Raw genomic sequence first — 26,072 nt, 5'->3', positions numbered from 1 at the left:
TTCTAAGAGTGAAACAGTACTAGAGTGAAGTGGTAAGCAGAAAAAAAAAAAACAACAAACAAACAAACAAAACACAAACAAACTTTATTAATGAAACATATTCTGCTTGCTGAGGATAAAACAGCATGCCAAACACTATCTTGAGAAATTATGAGAAAATATTTATTAATGTTTCTAATAAGTGCACAGCAACTCCCAGCTACAACAGAACTAAGATCTCTTCATACATCTGGATGCTAAGAAATAGTTCCCCAAAGAACAAAGGAAAGTAAATATTGGATAATGACAGACACTGAACACTGGAGAAGGCCAGTAAACAAAAGACAAAAGCAGAAGGATGAGACAGCTTGCTCCATGAGTGGAGGGCAAAGAAAGAAAAATGCGTGGACACAACTGTGTAAAACTATGAGTTACACCTGGCCTGCTAGTCAATATTTTTAACACTGGGTGGAAAAGTCTTCTGGAATTTCTCTCTGATACTAAGTATATGAATGCATGTAAGAAGAATAATTCACACAAATCTACTGATTTAGTTGTGCCCATTACACCCATTACAGCTTTTTCATTTTTCAATATCTTATTATTTTCAAAATTAAAAGATCTTGTGCATAACCTTTTATAATTTTTACAAACATTCTGGAGAAATGAGAACCTTCAAAATTATGAGAATGACCAGAGAACATGCAGTTATGGTATAGAAATCATAACTCTTAGTTTTTTATTTCAAGGCTGAGTTAAATATGCTTCATGTATATTTAGAGACTAGCAAATTATAGTTTGTTTGTTTGTTTGTTTGTTTGTTTGTTTTGGGGGGTGGAATGCTACCCTAAAACAAGGCATTTCTCCTTTTTTTTTTTTTTTTTTTTTTTTTTTTTTTTTTTTTTTTTTTTTTTTTTTTTTTGTTCCAAGTAAGGAAATGGGTCTTTTCTGACTTTTCCAACCAACCACACTTACATTAAAACAGAATCTGGGATAAGACACAGTCACAGAAAACAAGCAAAACCAAACAAACAACACAAAAAGAAACAACCCTAAACATGCAAAACCAAACCAAATCCCCTAATGATATTCCTCTCTGAACTTTATAGAGCTTGGACAGTGAGACAAAAGACAGGACATTTCCTAAGCATACAAGAACTCACATTCACCATTAGTCAAGACTAAAACTCTTAAGCAGTTATGCCAGAAGAGAGCCAAAAGAAGCCCACCCATAATTTGTGAAGATAGAAACGTATTAACCCTTTAAACAAGGGTTGAATAAGATAGGTGTATACCCAGAGAAGCTAGGATTGGGTTATCTTTCCAATGTGCTAAATGTCACATTCTGTGGCATTACAGAAGCAACAATTGTTCTAATTTTCTTGGTCTTTTTAAAGCATGAAGACATGCCACCATTTGGTAACAGATCCAAATCTCTTCGAAATTATGCATTGCAGGTATACTTGGATATCAGATGTTGAGGTCAGAAGACTCTATAGTTAGAAGTACGCTATATATGTCTCCATGCTCAAGTACAATCATCATACAGTCATCTGAGCCATCCCTGAAAGTGTTTAAGGCCAGGCTGGATGGGGTGTTGAGCAATCTATCTAGTGGGAGGTGTCCCTGCCCATGGCAGGGAGGTTGGAATTAGATGGTCTTTAAGGTCCCTTCAAACTCTAACTACTCTATGATTCTGTGATAAAAGGGAAACTTCTTCACAAATGTATTTAATCAACGACTGTGCAGGGTGAGAAAAAAGGTCAAAGAAGGCCTTCTAGATGGATACACAGACTAGAGAGGATCATTAAAAAATACAGATGTTCTGTTTTCATACAAAATTCTAGACAGATTTAAAATCCTAGACACTACAGTAATATAAAGAACAGCAGGTTCTACATCAGGATGGATTTAGTCTCCCTTGTTTTTGCTTTCAGTAGAACTGTTACCAGTGAAACCTTTAAAACAAATTTCATTTTTAAGCAACCCTTTATTCAAGACATACACTAGGTGTGAAGTCTGGGGAAAAGAGACCTTTCTCTTCCCTTTTAACAGCACTACCAGAAAGCACTCTTTTCTCCAAAAGAGTGTGTATAAGTGTGTGTATATATGTCTGTATATATTAGTATAGCCAAAGTGTTCAGTCACTTGATTTATCATGTTAATCTGTAGTTTTCAATGCAGTATGAGATTTTATTGATTAGATGATGATAGCAGAACCACATGTATGTTGCTAACAACTCATGCACAACATCCATTCAATCCTTTTATTATTAGTGTTACCTTACTGGCTAGAAAAAGAAAGGGTGCTGCATAAAAAGTCAATCATTAAAATACATTGCAAACTATCTAAGTGAACAACCTGCATGCTGTAACACATGAAAATACATTTAATTACCTGACACTGCCAAAATCTCCTTTCTTGAAATGTGAATTTTAAAGGAATGAAATCAAAGGAATTGAATTTTTTAAACAAATTAACAGGTATCAAGTGCAAATAATAAAATATTCACGGACATACACATATGAATGCAAGAGAATGTAAAATCAGAAAATGGAAAGAAAGCCGTAATCTGTACTGCATTTTGAAAAAATGGATCAATTGACAAGAATAAGTATTGTACTGAGGATATGCTATTGGGATAAAATTTTACATTCCACAGAGACTGAATGAAATTTCAGAATGGTTCATTTGCTTTCAGAAAACACATCATAAGCATTGCTACATAGGACATAAAATTTCTCAGACATGGTGCTTACAGAAAAAAATGAATATAGTTATTTCAGACACTTATGCTTTTCATTTTAATGATTGAAAGCCTTTCCCAATAAATTTAAAATATTTTAGCAAACTATGCAGTGTCAGAAATCCTAAAGCATGTGTCTATTCTGTTGTAGGAAGAGATATACTCATGAAAAATCTATGTACCTAGAGCTATGCATAGGGACTGAAGTTTCTACTATTTATGCATTATTATGTTACTTCTGCATTATTTCCATACAAAATAAATCTTACTATTTAAGAATTGACTTTGAAAATAAATATAGCGAACAGGAGAGAATATTTAGTGTAAGACATTTTCCAGTTTAATTTTGATTGTATTCAATTTCAAATTTGAACAATTCATACTTAATATGACTACAATTTGTTCCACTCTGGTTCACCATTCTCATGCAGGAGCTTTTTTGTCTTATAACAATAACAAAAAAATCACCACAAAACCTTAAGTGTTCTGTGTACACAGTTCAAGCAACTGATTTTTCTAATATGTATAATCTGATTAGCTTTCTTTAGCTTGTCACTAACTTCTAATTTGCTGTCTTTATGAACTCCTGAAATTTGACGGACAACCTGGAAAGTACATGTAACTATTTCATTGTATGTCTAATACAGTTTTTCTATTCCAGCATATTAGAATCAACAGATCCTTCTTTTATGGTATCAGTTAAGCAAGGAGGTCTGGGAGCAATGGAACAAATGAAATTTGGCCTATTATTGATTTGTATTTTAGAGTTAGTTCCCAGATGGATTCATTAACGTTTAATTATGGGTTGAGTTCATGATACAGTCTTTCTCTCCCTAGAAGGCTAATAGGGTCACTCTTCTCTATTTAGCCACATATTTTTATTGAGATTTTAGAAGCTTAATATCTTAGGGACCTCTAACTCTGTCACATTTGGTCAAAATTGGCCAGTCCATTAAAAATTATCGGCAAGGGAACAAACAACAGGCAGTGTGATCACATATGACTCATTTCCTTTACCTCTTCTCTAAATTAGAAAATGTCACATTTTTAACATAGGATTTGGCTATGCATATTTTTTGGACAGTTTAAATACTGGTATAGACATCTTAAACCCTTTCAAAACAATCTTCAGAACACTTGCTGCCATGAGGTCTTAATCATGCTTCCTTGAACCAGTCCTTACAAGTTTATTTTCCTTTGCGGTGGTACAAAAATTATTTTTAACTAAGAAACCCACAACCAATGTGCAACTGTTTCTATCATACAAAGAGTCTCTGTGCAGTCTTGGAATGTTGCTTAACAAACTAGTTTCCCTATGAGCAATCAGGAATATTATTTACCAACCTGTACCTTAGGTACTGGCAAGGACTAATTAATTAACACTAAGTGCACAGAAATTGTTAAATATTATAAAATGTTCAGTATTTTTAATGTTACCAAAACTTCACAAATTGTAGATATCAGTATACATACGGAGGCACACAACACGAGCAGAACACACTCAAGCAACACATTCAAGGAAGTGTTTACTATCATAGGTAATAAAAAACTAGGAAATTCTGTTTTCTTTTAAAAGTGATAATGCTGTCTATAAATTTCTCAGAAAAAGTGTTGAAGGTCATTTTACCAGAATGTTATAACCAACTATGAAAATAAAACATTTTATGTGTATTTACTAAAGCCCTACATTTCTTAAAATGTATTTTTTTTATCTCAACACTTTTACTGTATTCTGTGAGTGTAGATTTTAAAATTAAAGCTGTTTTTTTTTCAGTTAGCTTGTATAGAAAAAGTTCTGTTTCATTAAAATTTGAATTATCATTAGTCTTACTTTCCTATGTTCTGCAGTTATTAATTAGAAGACAAGAATTAGCAGTACATTTTTCAATTTTTTCCAATTACATTATTTGAAACTGTATTCTGTTAAGGTGCAATTAAACCATTAATTTCTCATTCTCCCATACTTGTGGTATTAGAGAAGAAATAGCTTTTAAAGCATTTTAAAACTCTGAAAATATATACTAATTCCAATTTCTATTTAATTAATTCTGTACTGTAATTCCAAATGTGATTTTGCAGATTACTCTTTGAGATGACTAAATGTATCTAAACAGTTTACAGAACTGGAAAATTAGTTCTAATCCTTTCAAACTGAAGAAGGTTAAATCCAATCTGTTCTGTATTTGGGAAAACTAAATATCCAGCTTTTCTGTAACTACAATCTCATATTGTAAGCAGAAATAAAAACTTTTAGGATCAACAAATTTTTTGTAACAAGGCAATATTTTAAAATACATGTAGAATGATTGTTTAAACCAACAGGAAACAGGTCTTCTCAAAAACATGAGGGGGATAAAAAAAAAATAAAAATTAATTAGATGGTGAACCAACAGCTAATCTGCTGGGTAAAGAATAAGTAATTATATAAAGAGAATTAAAGTAATTTCAAAAAAGATTGTGAAATTTGTGGACTGAAAGCTTTCAGGAGAGAAAAGCCATAGCATTGCCTCCTCCTATGGAATGATAACAATGATTTATGAAGCGAAATTAATTTCTGCTGATTGAACTCACTAAAGATTGGTTTCACATGATCAGCTAAAGTACAGCAATGTGTGATGTGTAGTGGCCCCACACATTTGAACACACTAGGACATGCTCTTCTAGGTGATCCAAAGGATGGGAGTAGGGGGGTTAAAAGCTGCTGCTTTGTTTTCCATACATTTTTCCCTCATTAGGATACACTCCTTCTGCAAAGTAAGCTACTTCTGGTGGTCGGGAGCAAAGTCTCATTGTAAATGCACAGCAGGATAGTGGCAAAGCTGAGATTAATTCTCCATAGATTTATATAGACCTTTCTCACTGTTGATTGCTTGTACTGTTTCAAAGGTGTGTATGTTGCCTTTTTTATTGCTGGTTACTGACTTTATTCCAGCATATGGTGGTTGGCGCCATGACACAAAGTGAACATTTTATACTAGAATTAAAGTGGATATTTGACAGTTTCTGTCAGAAAGTTCAGAGAAAAGAATTTGTGAGACAAGATTTATTGCATATTTTATATGGGACACATCTGTTTCTTTGCTACGTTTTTGTTTAAATAAAAAAAAAAAAAAAGCAATGAAGGCTCTTTAAGCAACAAAGACTGTCAATAAAAAGCATGAACAGAAAAACTACATTATTGAGAATGAATTTAATCATTCTGACCTTCTACAAATGTGCTGCTTGGAAGTATGATGGTCACCTTCCCTTTTTTATTCAGCCACATAACACAGGATGGGGGCAGGGAACTTCAAGCCCAAATTGATTATCGACTACGTTTGAGCATAAATCAAATAGGTAATCTAGGTATTGATATCAGATTTCACATATTTAAAAATAAGTGAAACATTAAGGTAGATTTTACCAATTAATATATTTTTAGCTTCTGTAGCAGCATTTCAGTGAAGTGGAATGTGCCAAATAAACATTCCTCATTTTGAAAATTTCTTATAAAATTACAGGTTAGCTACAGTGGGTAAAACTCTATACAAAGGTTTATATAATGGGTATACCTCTGCTCTGTATAGTGAGCAAACCTCTCCACATAAGTCCACATAACATCACTAAACCTGATGCAACTTGTTCTTTGAAGTTTGGTGTTTTAGTTTTCATCTTATTTGAATCAAAACTGAATTTGGAGAACATCTAGCAAGATCCGGTTCAAGAAAAAAAAAAAAGTTGTTGTATATGTTATACAACATATATAAGAGAGAAATTTCAATAAAACTTGGAATTTTTAATTAACAACCTTCCCATTTAAAAAGGCTCATATTTAGTAAGAAATCCTATGCTTTACCTTGTGAAATATGAATCGGTATGATTTAACCAAACATCACAAGCACAAAATAAAGAAATTCTGTTTAAATCACGTATGTTTTGTAAACGTATGTGTTGTTTACACGTATGTTTACATGTATGTTGTTTACAAGTGTTTAAACATGTTTTAAAATTAGATATACGTATTCATGTATAACTTTTTTTCATGTTTAACTTCTACTTAAAAAACATATCAATAGAAGAAAAAAACTCGGGCTACATTCATTCTACACAAATACTTATGATAGATGGTTAAAAATACTATAATCATAAGTGTTTGTGTAGAAAGTATGTACATAAGCGAAATGATTTTCTAAACAAAAAAGTAGCAATTTCCTTTTCAGGATCATGAAGATATATTAAATGATTTCATACTACCAATGTATTTAATTCTTGCTTTTAACTCAAGGTTATTCTACATCTTAGATTTAAGCAGGAAAATTCAGCTAGCTATTAGTTTTAAAGACCTGTAATTTGAAACAAAATGTATAAAAAGGATGCAAATTTAGATCTGAAATATTTCTCCTTCTTGTCACAAATAAGACACAGCAGTAAATAGCATATTTTAGGCTTCTGATTTTAAAGAGTCTTTTGTTAGGATTCTTTTAAATTGATGTTTTTACAAGAAACAACAACCTGCTTCCCGGTACAAAACATATAGATTGCTGAACTTGCCTTCTTTATGATAAACATAATATATAGAATATATTATATACTAAGTAAGTATATATACTTATAAAAAACAAACATCTAAATTTCTAAATAAAAAATGTACTATTCTCCTTATGGGGAAAGGATGAAGGGAAAAGTAAAGTATGCATAACACACACCAGTTGGGCCATTTTATGTACTCCTAGAAAGCACTTAACATGATGAGAGAAATGAGAACAGTATACAAGAGAAAAATCCTTGTGTTTGCTTAATTTAAGAATGGGAAAATAACAAGAATTATTTTTACATCTACCTGATCTATTTTTAAGCTTGTTTATTTTCTGTTGACCTCTATGCTGGCTGTATAGCTGTGTCTTTTTTTTTTTTTTTTTTTTTTAACCTCAGAGTGTATGTAAATACACTCTCCTGAGAGCCATCATGCAGCACTTGCAGGGGAAGCAGGCGATCAGGCCCAGTCAGCATGGCTTTATGAAAGGCAGGTCATGCCTGACGAACCTGATCTCCTTCTATGACAGAGTGACGCGCTGGGTGGATGAGGGAAAGGCTGTGGATGTGGTCTACCTTGACTTCAGCAAGGCTTTTGACACCGTCTCCCACAGCATTCTCCTCAAGAAACTGGCTGCTCTTGGCTTGGACTGGCACACGCTTCGTTGGGTTAGAAACTGGCTGGATAGCCGGGCCCAAAGAGTCGTGGTGAATGGAGCCAAGTCCAGTTGGAGGCCAGTCACTAGTGGAGTCCCCCAGGGCTCGGTGCTGGGGCCGGTCCTCTTTAATATCTTCATCGATGATCTGGACGAGGGCATCGAGTGCACCCTCAGTAAGTTTGCAGATGACACCAAGCTATGCGCATGTGTCGATCTGCTTGAGGGTAGGAAAGCTCTGCAGGAGGATCTGGATAGGCTGCACCGATGGGCTGAGGTCAACTGCATGAAGTTTAACAAGGCCAAGTGCCGGGTCCTGCACCTGGGGCGCAATAACCCCAAGCAGAGCTACAGGCTGGGAGAGGAATGGTTGGAAAGCTGCCAGGCAGAGAAGGACCTGGGAGTGATGGTGGATAGTCGGCTGAATATGAGCCAGCAGTGTGCTCAGGTGGCCAAGAAGGCCAACGGCATCCTGGCTTGTATCAGGAACAGCGTGACCAGCAGGGCTAGGGAGGTGATCGTCCCCCTGTACTCAGCTCTGGTGAGGCCGCACCTCGAGCACTGTGTTCAGTTTTGGGCCCCTCGCTACAAGAAGGACATCGAGGTGCTTGAGCGGGTGCAGAGAAGGGCGACGAAGCTGGTGAGGGGCCTGGAGAACAAGTCCTACGAGGAGCGGCTGAGGGAGCTGGGCTTGTTCAGCCTGGAGAAGAGGAGGCTCAGGGGTGACCTTATCGCTCTTTTTAGGTACCTCAAGGGAGGCTGTAGCGAGGTGGGGGTTGGCCTGTTCTCCCACGTGCCTGGTGACAGGACGAGGGGGAATGGGCTTAAGTTGAGCCAGGGGAGTTTTAGGTTAGATGTTAGGAAGAACTTCTTCACTGAAAGGGTTGTGAGGCATTGGAACAGGCTGCCCAGGGAAGTGGTGGAGTCACCATCCATGGAAGTCTTCAAAAGACGTTTAGATGTAGAGCTTAGGGATATGGTTTAGTGGAGGGCTGTTAGCGTTAGGTTGGAGGTTGGACTCGATGACCTTGAGGTCTCTTCCAACCTAGAAAATTCTGTGATTCTGTGATTCTGTAAATATTTCTACATTGTTCATGTTCATCCTCGTGTAAAAGGAAATGAATATTACATAACAGGACCAGGGAATGTGAGTGCAGCTGCTCAGCCCTTTGCAGACTCTTTTCAGTTGTACCTCTGGGCCTTTATTATTACCTTACTTTTTATTACGTACCTTCTGTCTCTTACAAGTTGCTTTTATACAATAAAAATAGTAGGTTGATGCAAAAGACAGACAGAAGAATAGAAATATATGATAAATTTAACTGAAATCATAAAAAAAGAGATAATTGCAATTTTCTACAAGTAGAAGGGGTTAATAGTTGATAGCTGAATCAAAATGGTAGTCAAATAAAACTTCAGCTACAATCTTAACTAGTAATAGACGAAAAACGATTTTTGGGAATGATAATTAAAACAAACCAATATCATTTGTATCTAAACTCACCCTGATGTAATAACCCAGTCATAATGAACTTCATTTATTTCTCCATTAGGACAAGGAAAAACAGACTTACAAAATTATGTATATGTCATGATAGCAGAGCTGTTTTAATCAGTTCATATAGTAAGAAAAAAAGACTGCTCCACCTTGGCTAAGATGTCCACAAAGCAACACTGTAACTGCTCTTTGCAGGACAAAGGCAGTGAAATTGCAATGGTAAATTTCTAAATATTTTGCCCTGGCACCTGAAGTATTCAGGCACAAAGATATTACCATAGAAGTTGCAAAGAAGTGACCTTCTAAAACCAGACTTTTATTAGAAATCTGTCTTCTATTTCAATTCTAATCTTAAAACACTGTATCATTCATATGTTTTTACTCCTTCATTCTCCAATTTTGATAGTTTAATAGTAATCTGGTACTTTGTCTTTCAACTAGCTTCAATTGCTTATGAACATTGAGACTATTAATTTTGTTCTCAAAACAAATGGTCTTGCTAAACCCTGCTTAACAAGTTTGGGTGTCAAATTAATTTGCCTTTTCATCTTAGAAAGAAGCCTCATTCTGATGTCTATTTCATGTCTGACCTACAGATGTTACCTGTTATCATTGCTTAACAAAGAAAAACACAGTTTACACCAGAAGAGATTCTAATCCAAAGAGCTGCAATTTCCTGCTAAAATTTTCAGCAACGAGTATTTGTATTAATCATGCAAAAGCATTAAAACAGGATATTGATGTGTTTGCAAAGGTATGAAACATGATTGAGAAAAATGATCAACATATTAAAACTACAAAAGTCTACAGAGAAATTCTACATAAGTGCCTATCAGATTAAGCATGTTATTAATTATTATGTCCTAATTAGTTTGTGTTATGGTAGCAGGGAAGGGTATTTTCAAGCTTAATCCAAAGATTATGGTGTGAAATTAAAGAGGATATGGGGCAAACATAAGGTGAAGGTTACCAGTGAGTATTATTGGCTTTTGAGAGTAAGTGTTTGGGCCTTTCATTATTTAAATAAATGCATTAATGTCTTCTATCCTATCCTTCCCATTTATTGACTCTGCTCTTTTCCTCAGAGTACTTTCTTCCATCTATGAGTAAACTGCTTACATAGGATATATAATCTAAAATAATTAATCACTAAGTATCTGTATTTCCCACCAAGAAAAGCTTTCACAGGGATTTAAGTTATATTAGTTCACTGACTTTCAATACCAGCACAAATAGGATAAGACAAGAATGTAAATAGCAGAACAAATCGAGATAAACTGCATGCTAATGGAGTGACACTGCAGTGCAGAAAATAATGACACGAAAAGATATGAAATCATGCAGGAAATTCATTAGAATATAATAAAAAAGAAATCAGCTGGACTAGAAGAGTCCATGGAAAACTAAAATATAACCTGAGATTTGGTTTACCTATATGCCTATGATACAAGCACTGGAAAAAATCTATACTAATTGAATTGAAAATAAAGGATTTGATGAGAATTTAAAATCACAGAATCACAGAACTGTAGGGGTTGGAAGGGATCTCGAAAGATCATTGGGTCCAACCCCCCTGCCAAAGCAGGTTCCTCAGAGCAGGCTGCCCAGGTAGGCGTCCAGACAGGCCTTGAATATCTACAGAGAAGGAAACTCCACAACCTCCTTTGGCAGCCCGTTCCAACGCTCTGTCACCCTCACTGTGAAGAAATTCTTTCACATGTCAGTGCAGAACTTCCTGTGCTCTAACTTGCAGCCATTGCCCCTTGTCCTATCCCCACAAACCACTGAGAAGAGGTTGGCTACATCCTTCTGTCCCCCACCCCTCAGATATTTATATACATTGAGGAGATCCCCTCTCAGTTTTCTCTTCTCCAGGCTGAACAGACCCAGGTCTCTCAGCCTTTCTTCATAGGAAAGATGCTCCAGGCCCCATATCATATCCACCTCCACTGGACTCTTTCCAGGAGATCCCTGTCTTTCTTGTACCGGGGAGCCCAGAACTGGACACTTTACTCCAGGTGAGGCCTGACCAGGGCAGAGTAGAGGGGGAGGATCACTTCCCTTCACCTGCTGGCGACGCTCCTTTTAATGCACGCCAGGATCCCATTAGCCCTCTTGGCCACAAGGGCATAGTGCTGGCTCATGGTTAACCTGTCATCCACCAGGACTCCCAGGTCCTTTTCATCAGAGCTCCTCTCCAGCAGGTCGCCCCCCAGCCTGTACTGATACTTCGGGTTGTTCCTTCTCAGATGCAGGACTCTACACTTGCTCTTATTAAATCTCATTTGGTTTCTTCCTGCCCATCTCTCCAGCTGGTCCAGGTCTTGCTGAATGGCAGTACAGCCATCTGGCGTATCAGCCACTCCTCCCAGCTTTGTATCATTGGCGTACTTGCTGAGGGCAGACACTATTCCCTCATCAAGGTTGTCGATGAAGACGTTGAACAAGACCGGACCCAGAACCGACCCCTGGGGAACACCGCTAGTCACAGGCCTCCAGCCAGACTCTGCTCCGCAGATCACCACCCTCTGAGCTTGGCCACTCAGCCAGTTCTCAACCCACCTTGCCATCCACTCATCTATCCCACACTTTCTCAGCTTTGCTAGTAGGATGCCATGGGAGACAGTATCGTAAGCCTTGCTAAAGTCAAGGTAGATGACATCCACTGCTCTCCCCCCATCTACCCAGCTGATGATGCCATCATAGAAGGCAACGAGGTTGGCCAAGCACGACTTCCCCTTGGTGAATCCATGCTGACTACTCCTCATAACCTTCTTCTCTTCCAATTGCTTGGAGATGGCATCCAAAACAAGCTGCTCCAATACCTTTCCAGGGACAGAGGTGAGACTGACTGGCATGTAGTTTCCCAGATCCTCCTTCCTGCCCTTCTTGACATTGACTATCCTCCAGTCTTGTGGCACCTCATCCATTCTCCAGGACTTTTCAAAGATGATAGAGAGCGGTTCAGCGATCACATCTGCCAGCTCCCGTAGCAAAAGCGGATGCATCCCATTGGGACCCATGGATTTGTGTGTGTTGAGCCCACTTCAGACGCTCCCGAACCATTCCCACATCCACCAGGGGGGAGCCTTCCATTTTCCAGACCCTTTGTCCTATTGCCAGGGGTGAGGAGTCCCGGGGGAGTGTCCTTGAAGCAAAGACTGAAGCAAAGAAAGCATTCAGTATCTCTGCCTTCTCAGCATCTCCCATGACAAGGACACCCCCCTCATTCAGCAAGGGACCCACATTATCCCTAGTCTTTCTCTCTCTTGCTGTTTACATACTTGAAAAAACCTTTCTTACTATCCTTTATCTCTTTCGCAAGCGTCATCTCTAGGTGGGCTTTAGCCTTCCTCGTTGCATCCCTGCAGGTCCTGACAACACATCTATACTCCTCCCAAGAGGACAGGCTGTTTTTCCACATTTCATAGACCATCCTCTTCCTTTTGATCTTATTGATGAGCTCCTTGCTCATCCACGTGGGTTTCCTGCCCCCCTTCCCCAATTTCCTATTCTTCGGGATGCACCGATCCTGAGCATGGAAGAAGTGCTGCTTAAATGTAGCCCAGCTCTTACAAGCGCCCTTGCCTTCTAGCAACCTATCCCATGAGATACTACCAAGAAGGTCCCAGAAGAGGTCGAAGTTGGCTCTTCGCAAGTCCAGGGTAGAAATCCTGCTTTTAGCCTTACTTCCTTTCCCTACTTCCATCTGGAACTCCACCATCTCATGGTCGCTGCATCCCAACAAAATATTAGATTCCAGACAAGCTGATAACAATTATGTAAAGGAATCAGTGATTCTAGGAATACATTTTATAACAATCAAATACATCACAGTTTTTTGTATTAAATCAAGGGTATTAACACTAACATTTATCATGCCACTCGACTGTAATTAATAGGAAATCCTCCTCTATCATGAAGTGCTAACGACTGTGGCATCCACTTTAATTCAGTGTAACACATAATCAAACTGAAAAGGATCTGGAAGGAACCTCTGAGAGAATCTTTCCTTGTCTTCTAGGAGCGGATGATACTGTACTTGTATCATCCTTCTTGTACTTGTTTCAACACTTCTAAATTACATATTACACACTGCAATGGAGTTTAGCCCTCCAATTTTAAAATATGTTATGATTATAGTGAAACTGTAGCAGTCTGATGTAAAACTGTCTCAAAAATAATCAATCTAAAATTTCCTGTGAAGTCATATTTTTAATTAACATCAGTTTTCAGGACTTTGATGCTGGTAATTCTTTTGGTAGTGTAGGAGAAAACGTTCATTTCAGAGGAAATTCTTCTTCTTTGAATCAGCTCACTGTCAATATTGCATTTGTTAGAGGCATATGGATGCAATCACATTCCAAGACACCTTATTTGGTGTCTTACGGACTGAGGCTATTGTCCAACTCTAAAATCTCAGAGTACCACAGCAATAAGGATCTGTGCTTTGCAGACTCATGCCAATTTATGTAAATCACTCTTTCATCTGTTTAAATACAACTATCTTTGAGTGATGAAAACAGTTACGACTGTCACAAACAGTTTGAAAGATTAAAGTAATTCTGCTGCTGGCATATAAAACAATGTTCCACATCTAAACACAAACTTTGCAGGGTCTGTAATGTCATTGCTGGGAAGGATAAAAAGTTATAAGCAAACATTATCACTGCAAGGAAGTATGACATATTTTTCATGTTTGACACTGGACGTAAATATCCTCCCACACTGTTTAATGTGAGAACTGCATATGTGTGGCAGAGATAATAAAACATCTCAGAGAAAACAAATGAAGGGGAAAAAGAGTTATGATGAATCGAACAGAAAATACAGCTTTGAAGCTGGAAATCTTCATATTTGTACAGTTTATTCGTGAAAGGAAGAATCAGTATTTGATACAGTAAGTTATGATTATAGCGAACAGTCACAGATTCTGCAAGAGAGCCTGATGCCTTGTCGAACTGGTTATCTTTACAAAGATAAGGTATTTGTTTGACAAAAGCAGCTTCATAATTGCAGGTAACAGAAAATCAGGGCAACTATAAGATGCTTGTAAGTGCTATCGCTCTTCTGCGGTTGTTTATACACCATATATTAAAAGTCAATTGTGACGGAAATCCAATGTTCCTTAAGAATTGAGTTTTTGCTTAACTTACTCAGCATTAAAAGGTTCAAGAGCTTTACAAAGAAAATGAAACAAAAGTGTCATAACTCAGCATGTTGGTTAAGGTAGAGGAATACAACACTAGTAATAAACAAGTATGTGCCTTAGTTTCATGTACTGTTTTAGAATATTTTTTTTCTAAAATTTCATGTTAACTTTGTTTTTGTGGATTTACTTATTGGGGAGAAAGGCTATGTTTTTGTTGTAGAGAAACAAGAAGTTTTTCAGGGTTTTTTATTTTTCAGGGTTTTTGGACATTTTGGGAAGTCATTACAGGAAAGATCTACCAAACTACTATGAATATAGACTTAATTTAAAGTCCATAAATATTAATTTAAAAACATAATTTCTACATCTGTTTTAAAACCAATATAATGCTGTCAGATTATTAAAGGAAATAAATGGCAATATAAATTTCTTCCTAATTTTTGACTGTAATAAAATTTATAAAGGTACATCCTGTTAGTAGTAAAAGAGAAACATGAAATACTATATTGTGAAAATGGTATTGATAATACTGTTTTGGAGTATTCTTATGTTAAAATCCTATTTTATATGCTGCTTTGATTGAAAAGTAATAGAGTTTTGAGTGGAAAGACTTTTTTTTTTTTTTTTTTGCCTTAATGTAAGAAATTATATTATCATCATCTTACAAATCAAGATATGTACAGGGGCTATAAACTAAGAAAGGAAGGATGCTTACCTTGGGTTAATACAACAGCTGCTAGTAGATATAGAATAAATCACAAACACAAGAGATATGCACCAGAAAGGAAGTAACAATTCTTTATGTAGTTGCAGTGACCCAGATCAAGCAATTCACATGATACTGCTTCAGATATTTGACAGGGTCAGGAGGTATCTGCCTGTTTTGGCAGCCAGGTCTGCTATAGAAACAGACAAGCACTCCTATTTATCCTCCTCATTCTCATGTCAAAGAATAGAAGAGTTCTGATCAGAGTTTCTGGCCAGTGCACTTGAATATTGTTTTTTAATGACATTTCTTAATTTCTCATTGTATTCCCCAAGAATAATATAAAGTATAAAGTGGTCAACATACAAATGAAGGGGGCTAGCCTTAATAGAATTTATTTCTTATTTTCTTTCCCACTAGATCACCTCAACAATCCTCTATGGTGCATTGAATTAGGCAAATCAGGAGATGTGGATCAAAGCTCATGTTCTGCAGCAGAAATACATTAAAAAGCACAACAGATTGGATGCATGCCCAGGTAGCTACTGCAGCCTGGCTAATATTGTTAAGAAATCACTTAGCAGTAAAAATCAGATTTACTGACATTTTCCATGTGGTTGCTAACCTTGCCTGAAAAATGTACTACCTACCTCCTGACGTAGCGCTGCAGTGACTCACTTGGTCTATGACTCTATTTTTCTATTGTACAGCGCCATGACTGAACAGTATGCATCTTTTATGTAGTACAATATAGATGAACAGCGATTGTAGCAAAGCAATGAACTTAACCAATGTTACTTCCAAGTGTCAGGCTAAAATTCTAAACACACGACAACTTCTACTATGGGATTGATCTCATAGATCTACTCTATTTGACAAATCCCTCCTTCTCCATCTTGTTTGTTACCTTGGGCACTTCAGTGTATCTTGTGCCTTTCCTAAATAGCGTTCCTTCCCACTATTAATGATTTTCAGAAACTGTCCTGTCTTGACATCAGACCACTTGCTTCCCAGACTCTGTTGTAAACTAAATGAATTCCTGTAATAGCACAGTCTCCATCAGCAAGATGCGTTATTCTTGGAGAAATGAAAAGCTATGCACTTTCTATGCTAACTGCTACTATGACTAAAGACTTTTTGATTTGCACATTCCAGAATAAAAGGGAGGATATGCAGCCCAGATTAGAGTTATTACATGCTTTCTGACCTGGAACCAATGAAGGGGAATTTGACAAGATTTTGCAAGATCCTGAATGAATGTGTTATGCATTTCCATATTTATGACAACGGACAAACAATATGAGATACTCAAAGGGCAAAATGAAAAATAGATTTTGTTAAAGCTAGTCACCCACTCCTGTATGTCATCTATTTCCTGGCTCGTACTTGAGAGAATGCAGGCAGAGAGCAAAAAGTGTCAAGAAAAAGTAACAACAATGGCTGATGGCCAGCACCCTTTCTAGTGAGCTTCATAGCTGTAGTAACCAAACTTTTTCTTTTTTCCTTTTCAAAACAGAGTTATTTTGCATCTTTCTCACATACAGCTAATGATTTTGATTATTTTTGGTCACAATCTGGTATCCAAAGAAGAGTGTTTGTTGTTTTTTTGTTTTTTTTTTTCTAATCAATTATGAGTACAAATTTCATAACTTAATGAGCATTCCAAAGCAACTCCTAATATCAATATTTCAATATTATTTTTGCAAATCATGGCAATTTAAATGGAAAATACTGTGAATGTATTTCTGAAAACAGCATGCAGCAATTCCACTGGAAATACAGTAAGTGTATAGTAACTTATTGTAATTCTTAGGTCTCTATATTGTAGGAAAACTAATAGATTTAATTGTATATATAAAAAATATGTTAATGATTATTTAATCTTTTAGAGTAATTTAAGTCCTTTTAAAATAGCATGGGAATATCAAATATAGCTAATGAAGTATTAACATAAGTTTAAACACAATGTCTTTCTTGTGGGAATCACACAACACTTGACAAAGATTATCCTTCATTACAAAAAAGAGCAAGAATCATTATTTACACTCTGTGTACTGGAAAAGTGAGGCTCTCTGAAAAAGTGATTAACCAACTCTTCTAGCATAACATGTGAAGTAGCTAAACTGGGAATAGAACCTAAAGGTTCTGGCACCTAATTCTCTGTTGAAGGCACTAGGCTATGTTACATCCAGTTACACAAAACAGCACTGACATCATCAGCAGAAGTACAGTTTATCCCTTCTAGCATTTTAGAATGTCAGTCTCCATCACACTTGGTGTGTTTTTTTTTATTACAACACAGCAAGTATTAGATTTAATTACTATTAATTGTAATTAGGAAATGTAAACAGGTCTGTTAAAGCAAATGAATCTGTTGCTTTTTTTTTTTTTTTTTTTTTTTTTATCCCCCCTACAGTATTTCCCATTTAGCTTTGAGAAGAAATGATGGGAAATTGTGCGTCTGAGAAAAACCTGAGTATCTATGTGTTCCAGCCCTATTTTCAAGCCAGAAGTTTTAGAAATGCATCTGAGCTTTGGATACTTGCTGTGAGCTGGCAGTAAGATAACAGACAAATTTTTCATACATTTGCTTAAACCAGCCACAACTCTTTTTTAAACAAACAAAACTGAAAGCAGATGCTTAACGGATGCTCAGTATTATCAGTTAACTCCTAATTTTGGAGAAGCAGCTGAGTTTCCAGACACTTATCTGAACTCAACCTCTGAACTTCTTGAAACATGTCCAATACCTATTTCAATACCATAAATCAAGATCGTTGTCTGTGTTATTTGTATGTATCTTCACTGCACAGTTTTATACGATTTCCCTTGTAATACCACACCAAGTACCACCCACCGATTATAAAGATTCAATTGAAGTAGGTGACTGAAGGACAAACAGAGTCTGGAGCTCTCAGGACTTTGTACCTGCAAATTCTAATGAAAATGAGTATAAACTGAGGGCAAGTATAACAAAGACATCAATGGAAAACATGGAGAGACAGAACAGTGTGATTCTCCAAGCTTACTGTTGAACTCTGAAACTTTTGAGATTGATTTTTTTTTTGTCTCTTTGTTGACATTTGTCTATTTTTATAAGTGTATGCTTGTGCTATCCTATAAAGTTTCTTTCCTAGGAAAAGCCCTATACCATCCCAGTGAATCACAGAAGCTGAAAGAGCATATAGACTGGTGTACAGAAACATACTAAAAATATTTGTTTTGAATTTGAAGATTTGAATACAGGATTTTCTTTTAAATTAGGTGCATAAAAAAAAAAAATCAAAATGAATCCCTACAACTTGTGAAAATGTTAGAATGAACACTGGTTCCTGGTGTTGCCATTTCTTATCCGCCTTGATGGACTAATGCCCTTTCAATGCAGTCTGGAATCTTAAAATTTGACAGAAAAAACGATATGGAACTTCAAAACAACTATATTTGAGCTGCTCTTTAAAGTTGTAGGCCCCGTTATTTATTTATAATATCAAACATGCAATAATAATATTATCTATGTGTCTGCATGTGTAGCAATTGAAACTGCACATCAGTTCTCAGAGAAGAGGCCATGAACACACTGATTTTCACTACTGATCACAACTTGTATTAAATGAGCAAATACGAATTATCAACAAATTTCAGGCACAGAGTAGAAGAGCTGCACAGAGGATATTTCCAAGTTCTGACTCTATCTTAATGTCAAGCTAAAACTCATTCAGGTAAAAGTGACTGAAATTAAGGTCTAATAGAGCCTCATTTAGCCTTCTGGAAATTATTATTTGCTATAAAAAAAGCTTGTATGAGAAGTATAGGTACTAGAGTGGCTGCTCTACAGCATCTAAAATCTACAGCAGATTTTGTTGCTTTTACTGATGTGTACTCACAGTAGATCTGAAAGTGTTCATGGCTGAACATTTACAGCCAATCAATTATATTGACAAACATAGTTGATTCTAGTGGTTTGACTTACTGACATAATGCTTACAGATGAGAAAAGAAAGAAGGAGAAAAATCCACAGAGGCCCAGTGAAAGAAAGAGGCAATGAAACAACTGAAACAGTAAATTTACTAGGCATCATCACCATGCCTAAGACAGAGGAAAAAGCCATCCAATGTTAAAAGATGAGCAAAGAAAGAAGCAGAAAATTGCTAGTACAATACATGTAGTCAGTGTTTTTGGTTTTACTTTTGTTTCAAATACTAAGGACAATTTTAAAAAGAAAACTACAAAATTAACTTTTGGTCCACTGACTGTTGAGGAAGAATCAGTAAATGCAGTGTAAGAAACTGATAGCAAGTTATCTAGAAGATCAAAATTCAAATCCCTTTCGTTCAGAACAATTACCTGCTACAGCAAACCACATGTCAGTGTAGTTAGAAAGCAAAGCAAGCATCCACATTAATACAGCAGTGACCAAGACATTGAGATACTTATGTTCTGAGTTATTTTTCTGTGTAGCCTTGATCAAATCACTTATGCTTCGTTTTCCCAGTTGCTAGCTTAACCTGTGGAACAATTTCTTGCAGAAACTAAGTACAATCAAAAACTTCACAGCGATACGTTAGAAGTAAAGGTTATATTCCTTTTACTATTAAAAAGTTAATTGAATTCCAGTAAACACCTTTCCACAGCACACATATTTTAATGAAAAAAAAAGAAGAACCCAAAGAAAGCTAAAAAATTACAAGCATCACTGAACAATTCGACTTCTTGTTTCACTTTCAAGTTCTCATTTAGTTGAAAGTAACAACGTAAAGTCCTACATGCCAACACAGGCAGTTCAATAAATGTGTGATATTCAGAGCATTGTTATAGGCAAAATATATTGTTTTTAAAAATTGATGAGTGTGTGATGGCTACATGCAACAGCACAGCCTAATTTACCACTTTAAATATTATGAGTGTCTACTGACAACTCATCTCAGAAAAAGGTAGATAAAACAACTGTCAGAAGATGAGAAGTTATTTTATCTAAAATTAAAATATGTACATGTATAGCATAAAACAATATTATAAAGTAAAAGGTAAACAAGAGAAAATAAAAAGAAAGTGGACACTTAAAGAATGTGGTTTTGTTCTTCCCAGAACACAAAAACGAAAACACTAAAAAGTGTCTGATAAATTAAATAGTTTACTAGTCCAATATTATTAATAGTGAAATAAATTTAATAGACCTCAGTGTCCCAGGACATCATGCAGGAATGTATCCTCTCTTAAAAATATATATTATTCACAGACATAAGGGTAACATTTTCTGTTACACTGATAAGGATAAATTCTAATTCTGTATGTATCTGTACAAAGATAGTAAATGTTGCGAGGACCATGTTTTTCTGTTTTACAATTATTATTTTGCAATTTCTTCAAAAACAGAACTAATCTTTTCCCAAGATCAGCTCAGTAATTTTATCAAGTCTCACTCATCATAAAGCAGGGTAGATCAGTTTTGCAAGAGAAACCAGGTACTGTGTTACTTTTATTGTTTAGAACAGTGGTGACATGCATTTGCTATTCCTTGTACTGGTTTTGGCTGGGATTTTCTTTATAGCAGCTCACATGGTGCTGTGTTTTGGATCTGTGACCCAAACAGTGTTGATAACACACCGATTTTTTAGCTACAACACTGTGACAAGCAGCATACTGGAGATCGTAAAGGTACTGCAGAAATGTACGAAGTATTATCTCAATCTTGGCAGTATAGTTAAGCTGACAGTAAAAATTTCCAGTTAAATAATTGGGAAAGGTAGCTGTCCTGCTGTGACACACAGATTTCCAATTTTTATTTTTATTTTTTACAAGTTCTGTGGCAAGAAATGTGTAGTTTTAATAGTGTCCAATAAATTTAAAATAAAATAAATATATTTATTAAGCTCTATTGGAAGGGAGAAGGGTGAAGAAGAATACTAGTTTATTCAACAGTACAACTTAACAAAGACTATTACTTTTAAAACATCCTGTTTCCACTTCACAAATTATATAAGATAACCTCATGAAATAAAGTCATTATAAAAGCACTACAAGGATCTTTATAAAATGGATTAAGCTAATTCATAAAGTATTACAACAAATTAAATGTAAATAATAGGAAGTACACATTCTGCCTGGAACAGTAGATTCAAATAGTTCACTTGACTTCTCAAACAGAAAATTGTTAAATTGTTCACAATTTCTGGGAGAAATAATAGCACCTTGGTAATATTTAATTAAGAATGAAGAATTCTTAATATAGTCATCAGAAATACTGAGATACTTTGTTTATTCTAACAGACTGTATGTACTCCCTACAAACCTGGGGAAGAAAAATCTATTCCCTTACCTCTTCCACAGCTCCAGAGACCCCAGTGCTGGCACATGCAGCACTGTTGGAAATATATAGTGTAGGAAAACAGGACAGAGCAAGACTGCTATTTTCAACATCAGCAACATGCATTTACATGTCTTGTACCGATCATCAAATTGCACCCTCAGACCTCATCTCTTTTATCTCTAGACTCTACCCTCACAGATTACTTCCTTATGTCTGTTTCTGTCTCACTCAAGGCAAAAATCTTAAATCAAAATTAGTCAGCTAATAGGCCCACACCATTGATACAAAACAGCATCACTTCATGCATATACATGTACCTTCTCTCAAAGGGTACTATTCATTCTAGTCTTTTATCGACTTTAAGATTTATATTCTATCTGAAAAATTTGGTCTGTGATAAGTATCTTTTTCATTTTACCTACAAATAATGATAAAGAACAAAAGCACAAAATAATCAGTAAGAAATTTGTGAGATAAGAGAAAACAATCATCTTCGACAAGTGAATTCCAAGATCCCTGTATCCATTACTTTTAACACATATATTTATTGTATTAGGAACATAATCCATAACATATAGTATGAAATTTTAGAGGCAACAGGTACTTAATGCAGCATACATTATGTATAGAACACCTTGTAAAACACTATGCTATTTACCAATATTTTTCTTCAAATGTGCTTACCTTTTTGGAAGAATTCTTCTAATTTCTCCTTGAAGGGCTGGAGATGCTCTTCTGAAGACTCTCTGCAAACTAACTTCATCTGCTTTTCAGAGGCTATAAAAAGAATTTGAAAGACATTAGATGTTAAAAAGAAGTAGATGTCAACCCTGCAGAAGCCTACATCCAAATTAGTCATCTACGCATACTGTAGAGTGAATTAAAATAAATAGTCACATTATAATACAAAATACTGAATAGTCTAGTATACCAATTAGAAAACTCTGTGTGTATTTAAAGAGTGGAATTTGTCTTTAGTAATGACTTGTTTGTCTTAATACTCCAGCTCTGAGCTGAGACTTGCTGCTATCACAGCTTTCCACACACACAAATTCTAGACAATATTTAAAGACCAAAACTTTGTTCTGTGGTGAGTGGAGCATGCCTTCTATCTGGACTGATTTTAATCCATCAGTACCAGGCATGTGTACTCAAGCATTTTTCTAACACAGATGCAGAAATTTAGCTTTACTTAAGTATTCAAATTACAGGCCATGACATGAAATAGTGGAAGTCTATAAGAAGAAAGTTAACTTACATAACTTATAATCTGTTTACTATTTAGTCTGTTACTTTAAGACCTGATGCCATGTCAATTTATAAAATCTCCAGGTTATTTGCCTAGGCATATTTGCCTAGGTATTTAACATTACCTAGAACTTCTGTTAAACTTTCAATATTCTAGTGTTCCACATTAAAGATGAAATTAGACTTTTGGAAATCAAAACGCAATTACCTTCCATTTAGCAACTGACTTTATGAAATACTATAAGATTTTTTTTTTCCACAACTCTTAATTCCTATGCAGCTAAATTTAGATAGAAATTTATTTTGGAGTTAAACCTGATAGTTAAAGTTTGGCTGCATGAAACATTTTCACACCATATTGCTGCCACCACTATATAATTCAACTTATTCCAGCAAAAATTAATACAAAACTGTGGAAACAGAAACTGAGAATTTTAAATTAACGTGCAATGGAAGGTTGAAAACACATGCATACGTTTTATTGTACATCTGAAATTGTGTTGCTTACTGTTATTGCCTATGGTAGTTTTGGGCCACCAGGACTTACAGTTTGTAGAATTAGAAGGAGTTTTCTATATCTATTCAAGCAAACAGTAAAACTTCAGAGTAAGACAGGGACATTGGAATTCAATATAAAAAAAAAAATCTAGCAAAATAACTGAGATGTTACTTCAATTTCCAGCTGAAATTTTACACAAAGCAGCAGCTACAGGTCTGTGACTAATTTTCATCATGCTTAAAAAAATCCACAAAAAGTATATAAGGTAATATTGAGAAATTATTCTAAAGCAATATAAAATGACAAAAGGGTAAAAGTATTAATACACATTATATTGTTGCATTTGATAGAGTGACTACAGAATGCACATGATTAATATAATCACCTAAGGCTGATGATTGCATTAATGACTGCAAGCCAGTCATTATTTTATAATAACCTTATACAAATACATTTGTAAAAATCTACAGAGAAACAGATACGAATATATATATAATAATAAGCTTGTAACTACAGTAGCATCAAAACATACCCTAACATACTCTAGAAAGGTGTTTTTGCAAACTTAGTGCTACTGATGTATTATCTTGAGTATTCTAGCCTCCTAGATGCGTCCTACAAGCATTAACAACACAAGATTATTAGAACAGTTAATTGGATATGTCCCATGGAAATAATTAAGGGACCAAGATTAGGACCAATTGTTTCTAAATTAATTAAAAAGAACACACATGTAAAACCCCTTCAATAAAAAATATATATTTTTTAAATAAAGACAACTAATATTAACTACATTCAGATGAAAAGAGCTAAAGAAAAATACTGAAAAGTAGAAATGCCAGTGTAGAGAGAAGAAGCTGATTTGGGTGGTGAATTCTTTAGCAGAATCTTAACATCTTTAACAAGAGGATCAACATTTGGAGTGAGGAGAGAGAATGAGTAAAAGGAAAGAAGTATCCGAGAAGATCAAACGGGACACATAACATAGAACAAGTCAGTCCTCAGCACTGATTAAAACTCTAACTTTGAGATCAGACAAAATGAGATGAAATGCCAGTTAGCATTGCTTAAGTCATCTTAAGGCAATGAAACTGAAAGAGACAAAAGAAGTCAAGTAAACGCTGGAAGACTCTAAGAAATTACATTATTGGAAAGCCTGAAAAAAAATAATAAATAAACAACAACAACAACAAAAAAAAAAAAACCTTAAATGAGCCTCTGATGAAGATATTTACTTAGACAAAAACTACCTATCTGGAACAAAAATCTACCTGTCTAATTCCCAAAGTTCTTTAGATAACTGTAAGAATAGACTGAAGCGCCTTAAGAAAGTTTTAGATTTGAGCTAAGGCAATCAAGGACAATGGTGATGAGGTGAAAATCACAGGAGCAATGTCTTTGCCCTGTACTGCTTAATCCTCCTTTAATTGACTGAGTTTAGGTTACACTTCACTCAAAGACATATAGTTCTGTTCTATAAAGGAAAATAAAAATATTTTTCTGGGCAACTGAAGGTTGACTAGGTCTGTTTAAACTCAACTGCACTTAAATATTTGAATAAAACTTTAATTTATTTACTTGCTAAAGCTGAAAATAAGACAGAGCATAGATATGGAGTAAGTGGCTGAAGGCAATATTAACTTCAGCCTGAACTGCAGTCTTAAAAATTATGTATTCCTGCTGAAATGTCTCCATTCTATTTCAGCATCCCCTTCAATAATCAAGTGTCCAATGCAGAATAATGATTCTTTCTCCAAAATTTATAAGAAAGTGATGTCTAGGACTACCAACAAGGTGTATCTTCCAGGCTGCTGAACGTTGGAACTTCATTAAACTTGCCCAGGATACAGAATAGAGATGGAATACAGATATGGAAAAGAATAGTAAAAGTGTGTTCAAAGGAATTACAAATCAGATACAAGTAAAGACACTCAGAAAATGAAGATGATTTTCATGATCAGGTTAAATCAAGGATTTTGAATAAAATGGCAGTTGTATTCTATATAAAGTTAGCTGACCAACCCTATGACATGCCTCAGTTCCACACAACGTGAAGGTTTCTGGTACCTACCACTTACTGAACTTCATGTTATTAAGCTCAATGATACTTTCCTAACGTTTATTCACAAGTTTACTTAAAATATACTAATATTTAAAAAAAAAAATCTACCAACTCAAACAAAACATTATATAAAGAAATTAAAACTGAACAGTTCTGCTCCATTCCTTGCTCTGATTTAAAATGAAAATTATTTTAGCAAGGTTTTTTACTGGAATGATTCTGAAGTCAGGATCCTAATTAAATATTCATTCTTTGACATACATTCTGAGAATTTTCTTTCTGAGAAAAAAAAATATCTGAAATTTTGAGGAATCTGAAGTAATTCTGAGGAATCTGATAGCTAACATATCATACCACATATCCTCTCTCACCACCTTATTCCAAATTAATCATTTGAGGAACTAAACAACCTGCTTCAGCATTAATGAGCTCAAGCAGATGCAAATTCTCCATTACTTTACTAAACCTTTGGGTCATTTTTTTGGTATGCATTATATGTTAGTCAAATTAAATGTAATATACTACTTTGAAAATTGTTTATTTCTAAATGAGCTATTGCAAAAAAAAAAAAAAAAAAAAAAAAAAAAAGAAAGAAAAAAAAGAAAATATGAGTGTGTAACAGTATTTGAAAGCCCTTACAAATTTTTGGACGTACATCATGCTTCACCCACTGCAAATCTTGGCCATAGAAATGGAAACCATTAG

The 26,072-nt window shown here is 35.4% G+C and overlaps 1 protein-coding gene across 1 annotated transcript in view; it reads right to left on the bottom strand.

The window, feature by feature from the left end:
- Window positions 1–26,072, bottom strand: part of FMN1 (formin 1) — a 197,630-nt gene that overhangs the window by 22,677 nt on the left and 148,881 nt on the right. Inside the window, 1 exon segment of the mRNA XM_032189407.1 lies at window positions 22,243–22,335. Coding sequence (XP_032045298.1) covers window positions 22,243–22,335 — 93 coding nt within the window.

Source organism: Aythya fuligula, chromosome 5 (genome assembly GCF_009819795.1).
Source record: "Aythya fuligula isolate bAytFul2 chromosome 5, bAytFul2.pri, whole genome shotgun sequence".
Lineage (NCBI taxonomy): Eukaryota > Metazoa > Chordata > Aves > Anseriformes > Anatidae > Aythya > Aythya fuligula.
This window is presented reverse-complemented; position numbering and strand designations above follow the sequence as displayed.